Here is an 11,767-nt window from a genome sequence, read left to right on the forward strand (position 1 = left end):
AATGTTGCATTTAGTTTTTAAAGTTTCTATTTTGCAAAAAGCCTCTATTCTATTGAAGTGATTCATTTTTATCCTGAGAGGATATATTTCATAACTTCGGATACTTGAGGGAAATAATTTTCTTAAGGACACACCGTGAATTCAGTGGACGTGAATCTTTTTATTTTCATCTTTTCCTAAACATTAGTTTTGCTATTTTTCAGAAAATAGTTTGAACTTCATTTTTATTGTTCATAAGTTAGGTTGAACTTATTGTTGAAGTTAAAAGTTATAAATATAGAGTTGAAACTTCATTTGATAGTTCATTCATTAGGTTGAACATATTGGTGAAGTTCATTGAATACAGATTTTACAAATCCGAAAACAACAATTAATGCTTCCCTACACCAAATACTATCTCCAATTATCCGTATTTCTTCTCATTTCTATATATACTAGAGGAGCATGGCCCGTGTCAACACGGCCCCAATATTAAGATATTTTGATTATGTATAATAAGTAGATTGATGTTAATTCGAATTATGAATTAAAAAAATTAATACACAAAATATATTAACTACTGGATAATATTTTTTAAGGAGCCAAATTATCTTCCAAGATAATTATGTATAACTTATTCATATAAATAAAAAAATTTGATGCATTTTATAGTTTAGATCTTTAATCATATGACTGAGATTTGTTACATTAAGTATAAAATAAGAGATTGGAATTAATATATAAGACTTGACACTTGTTGTAGAAAATAGAAAATAATTATTGTAAAATATAAAGGGTTATCTAGTCATTGCATATTACATTCTATGTGGATTGCAATTAATAATCCAAAATTACATCATATTCCCGTACTAAGCCGACATAATAACATCCTTTGCTTTCGTTTTTCCTTCTCTTTTATTTGTCAACTTGTTCTTTGAAGTTAAATTAAATTAATATTTTAAATTTTAAGTGTTTCAAAAATTACATAAAAAAATTATAAGTTACCATCCGTCATATCAATTTAAGTTATTTGGCTTTGAGAACACGATAAAACATAATTTTGTAAATGTTTTATCGAACTTTGTTTTTGTATATGTTCCTTCCATTGAAACGTAGGAGTAATTTGCTAGAGTGTATTAAAATAATTTTGAATAGAACGCATTAGTAATGCTTGAATTAGTAATATTGGTACTATTTATGCTATTATTATTTGTTTTACACTGTTTGGTGTGTTGTATTAGAACTTGTCTTTTCAATTTTGATATATTTAAACAAAAGTTTTTTTTTTTAAAAAGGATTGCATATACATTCTAAGATTCATCCGGGATCTAGCATGGATTCAATATATGTTATGTTTTGTCTCAATTTATGTGACACATATAGAATTTAGATAATCAATCATATTTTTAATATGTATTTAGATAATTTAATTTGTTAACTATTGTAATTTATAATATTTTTAATGTAATTTTCAAATAATATACGTTACTTTTCTTATCCAAGCTTTTGTGGCATTGATAGTGAATTATATTTTTAAAATAATTTAAGTTTTTAATTATTGTGATTTATAATACCTTTCTTCTATTTCAATATAAGTGACACTAATATAATTTCGAGAATCAACCAAATATTTTATATCTTTTAAATTTTTTAAGTTGTTAATTATTGTAATTTATATTATTTTTATGAATTTTTTTGAGATATATAACAGATAAAAAATTATTTTTAGATTTTTTAAGTTGTTAGCTATTGTAATTTATAATACTTTTTATGTAATTTTTGAATAATTTATGTTACTCTCCTTGTTCAGAGTTTTGTATCGTCGATAGATAATTATATTTTTTAAATAACTTAATTTTTTAAATATTGTGATTTATAATATTTTTTCTATTCCAATTTAAATGGCACAATGTTTAATGAACATAATAATTAATTAGGGGTGAAATAGTAAAATCACGATTGAAGCAGCGAAACATAAATATCTTAAATGACTTACAACAACTAACTAGAAGTGACAAAAAAAAATTACTATAAAAAATTATGTGAAAAAAATTTAAGTGAACCTCATATAAGACGTTAAGTTAATTTAAAACATCAAGAGTTAATTTATTATTTTTATATCTATTTTACCTTTATTATTAAATTTTATTAATTTTTTAATACTCAAGTGACATATAATAATTGATTAGGGATGATATTCAGTAAAACTATGGTTGAAACAGCTGAAGCAGATATGTGATAAATATCTATTTTATTTTTTAATTAAATATTATTAATTTTTTAATACATAAATAATTTATAATAATTAATTAGAGGTGATATAGTAAAACCACAGCTGAAGCAGACATGTCATAAATATTTATTTTATTTTTTTCTAATTAAATATTATTAATTTTTAATAAGTAATGACTTATAATAATTAATTATGAGAGATATATTAAAATCAAGGATTGAATATATTAGTATTAATTTTTCAATACATAAATGACTTATAATAATTAATTAGGGTGATATAGTAAAATCATGGTTGAAGCAGCTAAAGTAGATATGTCATAACTGTCTATTTTATTTTTTAATTGAATATTATTTATTTTTAAATATATAAATAACTTATAATAATTAATTAGGGGTGATATAGTAAAATCATGGAGTAAGCATCTATTTAAGCAAGCATGTTCAAACCCTCTCTTCTATATAAATTATTACTAATAAATATTATTGATTTTTAAATATATAAATAACTTATAATAATTAATTAGGGGTGATATAGTAAAATCAGGGAGCAAACATCCATTGAAGCAAGCATGTTGAAACCCTCTCTTCTATGTATACTAGAGGAGCATGACCCATGTCAGCACGGGCCCAACTTTAAGATATTTATTTATCTTTTCAATCTTGATATGTTTAAATAAAAATTTTAATAAAAGGATTGCATATGTTTTCTAGGATTCATCCGGAATCTAGCATGAGTTCAACATATGTTATTTTAATATGTATTTAGATAAATTAAGTTGTTAACTATAGTAATTTATAATATTTTTTATTTAATTTTTAAATTAATATACGTTACTTTTCTTGTCCAAATTTTTGTGGCTTTGATAGTCAACTATATTTTAAAAATAATTTAGGTTTTTAATTATTGTGATTTATAATACTTTTCTTCTATTTCAATTTCAGTGATACTAATATAATTTCAAGAGTCGACCAAATATTTTATTTCTAGTATTTTTCTTGTAATTTTTTTTGAAATATATAACATATTAAATTATTTTTAGATATTTTAAGATGTTAACTATTGTAATTTATAATACTTTTTATGTAATTTTTGAGATGTCCAGATTTTTGTGTCGACGATAGCCAACTATATTTTTTAAATAATTTAAATTTTTGATCATTGTGATTTATAATATTTTTTCTATTTCAACTTATGTGACACAATGGTTAAATTATCATTATAATTAATTAGAGGTGATATAGTAAAATGTAATTATTATTATTTATTATTTTTATTATGTGTTGATTCAAGAAAAATTTGGAAACATTTAGAAATTTGTTGAATGTTACAAATGTTAATAATCCATTTGGTGCTTCTTTATTTCTCTACATTTATTTCTTGTGTGTTTTTACTCTTTTGCCCTTTGAGTATATGTAGTAATTTTATTTTTTTTAAAACTGTATTTTTTTAAAATCACGATTGAAGCAGCAGAAATCAGGCAATTTTTAATTTTTTTTGTTAATTATTTTTATTTACAATACTTTTTATTTCATTTTCAATAATATATGTTGATTTATATCTTCTTTTGTCCCGTCCTAATTTATGTGGCACTAATATAATTTTGATAGTCAATCAAATATTTTATGTTGATATATCATTTTGTTATTCTTATTTTTCTAATACATAAATAACTTATAATAAGGAGTGATATAGTAAAATCATCGTTCGAAATATGAAAATTTAATTTAAAACATTATGAGTTAATTTTGCATTTTATGTCTATTTTATTTTTATTAAATACTATTTATTTTCTTAATACCTAGATGACTCATAATAATTAATTAAAAACGATTGATTATGTTATTACTATAAAAATTAATATAATTTTATTATATCCAATAGTAATCATCGATAATTCACCAAAATAGTATATTAATTAAATACAGAATGCTATATTTTCATATGCAAAATATCATATTATTAAACATTATTGGATAGTGCATTATATCTATCTTTCACAATAATAAAAATTTACTATATATCTTTTTTTATTTCTTTTTGACTTGATACATATTGACCCAACACAAATTCTAAGAAAATATTCATTAGAAATTTATTTTATTAAATTAAATTTATTAATTTTGTACTTTAAAAATTTAAAGTTAAGTTTAAATATTAGTATTTCTATATAAAAAAAATAATTTTAAAATTAAAATTTAATAAAATAAATAAATAAATAAAAAGATTAATTTTCTACATAAAAGTCAATTAAAATAATAAAATTAATTTACTTTAAATATTTAGTTGCAATTAATTAAGATAATTTTTTATTTTGTCATGATTTATGGTGCACCGATAAAATTTTGAGAGTTGATTAGAACTTTTATCTATTTTTAAAAAAGTATTTTAACTTGTTAATTATTGTGATTTATAATAATTTTTACGTAATTATCAAATAATATATTTACTCCTTGTGTCTCAATTTATGTGGCTTCAATACAATTTTGAGAATCAACAAAAAAATTTTATATCTTTTAAATATTTTAAGTTGTTAATTATTATGATTTGAAGTAATTTTTCTTTTATCTCAATTTATGTGGCATTGCTAAAATAATGAGAGTCAATAAAATTTCTATATGTCTTTTACATATTTTAAGTTATTAATTATTGTGATTCATGGTAACAAATTAGTTTTGAACATGATAGCCAATTAAATAAATAAAATAATTTACTTCCAATATGTAGGTATAGTTAATTAATATGAATTAATAGAATATATTAAATATTTAAACCATTATGATGAAACAATGGAATTATTATACTCCCTCCGTCCCATTTTACTCGTTCCAAATTTTCTAATTTGTTGTCCCATTTTCCTTATCCTTTTTTACTTATCAAGACAAGACATTTTTTTCCCCATTATACCCTTAGTGTAATTGATTACTCCTTATTATTAGCATTCTTGAAAAATGTTGCAAAGAGGAATATCATTAAGAGTACACCATTAAGAATATAAATGGTGTTTTGGCATTAGCCACCCATCAATATTGGAACTAACAACAAGACACAATTAAGAGGGGGAAAAATGGTAAAGTTATATTACCAATCATTGTTTTCTTGATAGCTGTGTCATCCTAATTTGGGATGGGTAAAATGGGACGGAAGGAGTATATTGGGGCATGGTATGTAATTAAGTGGAAGTGGAGGAGTTTTTTAGTAATTGCATGAGAGGTGGTCGAAACCACCTCTTCTATATAATACTAGAGGAGCATGACCCGTGTCAGTACGGGTCCAATATTAAGATATTTTGATTATGTATAATAAGTAGATTGATGTTAATTCGAATTATGAATTATAAAAAACTAGAGGTGGTATGAGTGGTGGTCGAAACCACCTCTTCTATAAAATAGAAAAGATATAGAAGATACTCCCATAGCAATGAAAAGTCCAGGAGAAGCAAGAGTTGAATAGGCACAAAAGAAGAAACAGCCAAACCAAATAGGTAATTTTCTGCATCTCTAGTTCTATGCTAGAAAACAGTATTCATTAATTATATTGTCTTATACCTTAAGTTGAAGGACATCACATTTGGATAACCCTTTTACTTAACTCTTGAGATTCCTAGTCATCGCTATTTTTTCTGTTATCATTGAGTGTTCGATATTTATATTAAGGTCTACTCACCGTATGATAGAACTAATGTGCTTTCCATTATTTTAATGAGTGTATCCATCCTGATTATTTATCGATCAAATTAGTTTCTTTTTTCTACAGGTTTTGACTGGACATATTGGGTTCTTTTCATCAAGTAACACTAGTGTATAGTAAAAAAATTTTGTTATTGCTTTGCCTTTACTTTTTAACTCAATAATAATAATATATAATACCTACATCCATGAATTGAAATTTAAAAGAATGTGTCTTTTATTTTAGGAATTACAGTTGAAGAAAGAGGGATGGCACACTCCATTGAGGTCTCTCTGCTCTCTCTCTCTCTCTTTCAACTATACAAAGTAATTAGTTTTTTAATTTCATTAGCCCACTTTTCTTTTGGCAATTATGTTAGGCTCATTCACTCTAAAAATATTTTTATAAGGTCTAATATTATTCATTTAAGGTCAAACTCGTATGGTTTTCTCAGAAAACCTCTCATTTAATACCTCTCTCATTTTTGAAGACTTTAAAAGACACCAGAAACAATAGATATTGATTATGAATCAATTCATTTCTCTATGTAATTTGCTATTTCAATATTTCATTCACAAGAGAGATATTGTATAGAATCAAATTAGGGAATATGAGATACACATGTTAAGATGACTCTTGTATACGTTTAAGTTTTAAACTAATAGTTCTGATGAAATTTGAGTGTCTGTATTTATCTTTTATAAAATATATTTTCTCCGTTGTAATTTGTTCGTCTGATTTTAATTTGACTTGAATTTTAAAAAAGTAAAGAAAACATTTGAATCTTGTTATATATATATCAAAATATCTTTTTATTTTATGATCTTAAATATATCACGTAAAACATTTCTCTTCTCTTTTTTCACTCTCTTCGTTTTTATACATCAATTTTTCTAGCTTTCTTCTTTAGTTGATCTGATTGTGCCAAGTTTTTTTAATCAATTTCTTGTTAAATAATGAATTTTACTTTAAAAGACACCAGAAACAATAGATATTGATTATGAACCAATTCATTTCTCTATGTAATTTGCAATTTCAATATTTCATTCACAAGAGAGATATTGTATAGAATCAAATTAGGGAATATGAGATACACATGTTAAGATGACTCTTGTATACGTTTAAGTTTTAAACTAATAGTTATGATGAAATTTGAGTCTGACTATGTATTTATCTTTTATAAAATATATTTTCTTCGTTGTAATTTGTTCGTTTGATTTTAATTTGTCTTGAATTTTAAGAAAGTGAAGAAAATATTTGAATCTTGTGATCTTATATATATATATAAAAATATTTTTTTATTTTATGATTTTAAGTATGTCAGGTGAAAAATTAAAATTAAACAATTGTAAAAAAAAAAAATACGTTTTTTTAAAAGCGACTAAAAAAAGTAAGACAAAATAAAGGGGTACGTTTTAACTTTGGTGGACATTTTTTATCACATAACAGTACCGTCCGATTTGGTAAAAAACCTACACGCATCCGGTGTATACACCAAATTAATGTTTTTAACCCTAGTTATGTAATTAAATTAAGTAAAATACATATTGATTAAAGATGGTTAAGTAACATGAACTTTAAATTCAAAAATATGACATGCATGCATTGGCTTGATATATGCATCGGGTACGTGTAAGTTTTTTCCGTCCGGTTTTGATTGATGCAACATAGGATTCGACGAAAAACAATCAAAATGTAAACAAAATAATGAGTATTAAAAGAACGGTAAAGGGTCAAAACTATCTTTAAATTATTTGAAATGAAGCAAAAATATTTTCCATTTATTTTTATCTCTAAAATACCATTTCATTTATATTTTGGCTTTAAAATACTTTTCTATTTAATTTTTGGCTAAAAAATATCCCTCACTTTAACAGAGTGTCACCAAACACACCTCGTGAAAAAAATTGCCATATGTCTAGTCTAAGTCAACATTTTATTTACGAAAAAGATCAAACTACCCCTGAACTATCCGCAATGGAGTAAAAATATCCCTCTGTTATTTTTTGACTAAAAAATATTAATCTATTTATTTTTTGGCTCGAAAATACCCCTACTTTAATGAAGTGTCACCTAGCACACAATGTGAAAAAAAATTACCACATCAACATCTCATTTAATACCCAACCGACCCACTTAACCATTCAACTTAATATCCCATTTAATACCTATATCTAATCTATCTTTAAAAAATCCATTACGTCTTCACTTATACTCTCCCAAAAATAAAATCAATGAAGACTAGGGATTTTGAGGAAAAAGATACCTCGGTTGAACTCTTTCATATTCTTTGACATGACAAAGATTGATCGAGTTTTAACTCATGTACTAAGGCCTTTCTTACTCTCAAAATCCCTAATCTGCAACGATTTATTTTGGGAGAGTTTAAGTGAAATGAAGGGTGAATCCTTATTTATCTTTAACTTATGAAGACGGGGTTGAAGGTTTTGAAAATGGGTCGAGTATGGGTTGGATGGTTAAGTGGTTCAGTTGAGTATTAAATGAGATGTTGACATGGATTGGCCATGTGACAACTTTTTTCGTGTGGTGTACTTGGTGGCCATCCATTAAAGTGAGCAGTATTTGTGTGCCAAAAAATAAATTGAGGGGTATTTTTGAGTCAAAAATATAAATGGAGGATATTTTTGCTTCATTTCGAATAGTTTAGGGATAGTTTTGGCCCTTTTTCGTAAATGAGATGCCGACTTGGATTGACAATATGGCCATTTTTTTCCACATGGTATGCTTGGTGGCACTCTGTTAAGGTGAGGGCAGGGATGGATGTAGAGTTAAACGTGCGGGTTCCCGGGAACCCACTAACTTTCGTACGGTTCTTGAATTTATATTGAAAAGAACTAGTAAATATATAAGAATTATAAGTTGGAAACCCACAAACAAAGTGTGTTATTGATTTAGTGGTAAAAATTATAAGTTAGGAACCCACAACCTTTAAATTCTAGATCCGTCTCTGGGTGAGGGGTATTTTTTGAGTAAAAAAAAATGAAGTATATTTTTACTCTATTTTAAATAATTCAGGGATAATTTTCACCCTTTTATATTAAAAGAATAAATAAAATAAATGTTTTAAAATGTCCTACTCTTTTCCATTACAGATAGAAGAAAGGAGGGAAGCGGATCATTTAAGTGGGATAAATGAAAAAAATGGACAAGATTCATCAGGATCACAACCAAGGGAAATTGTTAATCGAATCTCTGGAATGTTTAAGGGTTTGGATAACTCGTCTCTTAAATCGTGTACGATATTCAAAGTAAATGTGGGGCTACGTGAATCAAATCCAGGTGCTTATACACCAAAGATGGTTTCTATAGGTCCTTACCATAGGAAAAATCCTAAGCTTCGTCCAATGGAAAAGTACAAAGTATTATACCTACAAAGGTTTCTTAAACGACAAGAGGGGCTTGATCTGGAAAGTTGCATCAATGAATTGGAGGAATTGAAGGAGGAAGCACTAAAATGTTATGATGATATAGAAGACCTCAAGAAAGACACGAGTCACACTGATCAATTCTTGCAAATGTTATTGCTTGATGGTTGTTTTGTGGTTGAGTTTATTCGAGAGCTACATGAAGTGTATCCTCCAGAAGAAGAAAAAATTATCGATACTAGTATTGGTTGCATACAAGTGAATCGAGACTTGGTGTTACTAGAGAATCAACTTCCCTTCTTTATCCTCGACAAGCTTCATCACATGACAAAGCATGATAAAGAATTACCATTCGCAATAATGGCGAAATATTGCTTTCCTATTAACTTGCCAAAAGGGACTGATGAAGCACTTCTAGAGATACATAACAATGCTAATGCTGGAAATATCAAACATTTACTTCATCTAATACACATGTCATGGCAGGGGGATCCTAACACAGATCCTTTGGAAATAATTAGGTCAGAGTCGAATCATAAGGGCAATAAGGTCATGTCAAATGCAACAGAGCTTTCTGAAGCTGGGATTAGCTTCAAAAGCTTCGGAAATATATATAGATCGTATGAAGAAGATGATATTGGGGATACAAGTTTATTTGATATAAAGTACGAGAATGGACTGTTGAAAATCCCTCGTCTTCAAGTAGTTGATAGTACTGAGTCAAATCTGAGAAATCTCATTGCTTTTGAGCAACAATCTAATGTGCCTCATAAATATTTTAGTGATTTTGCAATTTTTATGGATCATCTTATCGACTCAGAAAAAGATGTGAGTTTGCTTCGCCAGAAAGGAATCATTGTGAACAGGATAGGAGAAGACAAAGAAGTGACTAGAATCTTTAACAAAATTGGAAAAGGGGTCTATGTTCCCGACGACTTCTTTACCAATAATGAAGAATACAGAAAAATAATTCAACATTGTGAAAAAACTTCGAACAAAATGAAGGCAAGTTTGGTGCGGAATTATTTTAGCAGTCCTTGGGTAGGAGCTTCAACTGTGGCAGCCATCGTTCTCCTCTTACTCACAGCTATACAAACTGTTCTAGCTTTCACAGGCGGAGTTAAATAAGTGATAGTTGTGTTAATGATTGTTTGAATGTCTAGTGTTTCCTCATAACTCCTTGCGTGTAATTGCATGTGTTGATGAGCTAGTTTTTCATTTATTCTATTTTAACCCCTTCTGTAATTGGTTTTGTTGTTAAGTGCTAATAATCGATCTATTTCAAGTATCTATTAGTCTTTTGGGGTCATTAATTGTGTTCTTCCTTCTTTTCAAAATATGATTCGATTATACATTGGTCTGAATTAACCAAAAAAACAAATAAAATTGAATGTGAGTTTCAAATTCACTCAAAAAACTTCAACATTTATTTGAAAGTTATATATATTTCCAAATACATTTTTTAAACTTCTTTGTAAAAAATACCATATACTTTTTTATATCAAATTAAGCCTATTCTAAATAATTTCACTATGTGTTTATTTAATTCAAAGTATAATTAAAGTATATGGGAGTAAGAAACCAAATTTGTTTGAGAGAAGTACACCAATAATTGGAAGTTGAAGAGAAGTAAATCAACTACTGAAGATTGATAGAAGTGCAACATTAACTGAAGAACAGAGAGAAGTGCTCCAACACAAAAGAAAAAAATTAAAGAAAACGTTCCAACCAAAACAAGAAAAAATGGAAGGCTCGAGAGAAGTGCACCGAAACAACAATAAAAATAGCGTTCGGAGGAAAAAATACAATGAAAAGGTCATGAAAAAGATTTTGAAAGGAAGTTATAATTTTAATCATGCAAATGCATATATTAAAAACCATTGCATTGCTCATACCATCATTTGCCATATATTAGTGCATATTTAATATACAAAGCTAATACATGCATTATGTAAGACTATGCTTGTCAAACGGGTCGGGCCGAGTCAACTCGAAACCGTCCCATCAAGTTTATCTGGGTTCTGGGCCGGATTGATACCTGACCATTTTTAACGGGCCGATTCGGTATCGGGCCCAACAGTAATTTTTACTCAAACAAATTGGGACCGGCCCAGTTAAACATAACCCGGTCCAAACTGGTCCACACCAGTCAAATCCGGTCAAAGCTTAAAAAAATTGAAATTAAATGTTTTTTTCAATATACACCATATATACCCACCTATATACATTTTAAATACGTTAAACAATGTAAATATAGCATATATACGCTAAACATATACTACTTTAGTAAATATATACACATGTATACGTTAAATATATACTATTTTAAAGTCTATAGAAAATATATACACATATATACGTACAATATAATATATGTACTACTTTAAATAATATACATACAACATATATACACTATATATATACTACTTTTGAATACATATACACATGTATACATTAAATATATACTACTTTAGAGTCTATAGAAAATATATACACATAT

The 11,767-nt window shown here is 26.8% G+C and overlaps 1 protein-coding gene across 6 annotated transcripts; it reads left to right on the forward strand.

Annotated features, from left to right (window-relative positions):
- Positions 1–5,548: 5,548 nt before the first annotated feature.
- On the forward strand, positions 5,549–10,580 carry LOC107870384 (putative UPF0481 protein At3g02645). 6 transcript variants are annotated; one of them, XM_047412590.1, is made up of 4 exons: positions 5,549–5,696; positions 5,969–6,018; positions 6,128–6,168; positions 8,995–10,580. In XM_047412590.1, the coding sequence occupies exons 3-4, from the start codon at positions 6,151–6,153 to the stop codon at positions 10,393–10,395; spliced, it is 1,419 nt and encodes a 472-aa protein (XP_047268546.1). In that variant the 5' UTR covers positions 5,549–5,696; positions 5,969–6,018; positions 6,128–6,150; the 3' UTR covers positions 10,396–10,580. The 6 variants fall into 6 exon arrangements, with proteins under 6 accessions (XP_047268546.1, XP_047268542.1, XP_047268544.1 ...); XM_047412586.1 differs by having other exon boundaries at positions 5,969–6,013; XM_047412588.1 differs by having other exon boundaries at positions 5,969–6,013; positions 6,137–6,168.
- Positions 10,581–11,767: the final 1,187 nt, after the last annotated feature.

The sequence above is a fragment of the Capsicum annuum genome, chromosome 5, assembly GCF_002878395.1.
Source record: "Capsicum annuum cultivar UCD-10X-F1 chromosome 5, UCD10Xv1.1, whole genome shotgun sequence".
NCBI lineage: Eukaryota > Viridiplantae > Streptophyta > Magnoliopsida > Solanales > Solanaceae > Capsicum > Capsicum annuum.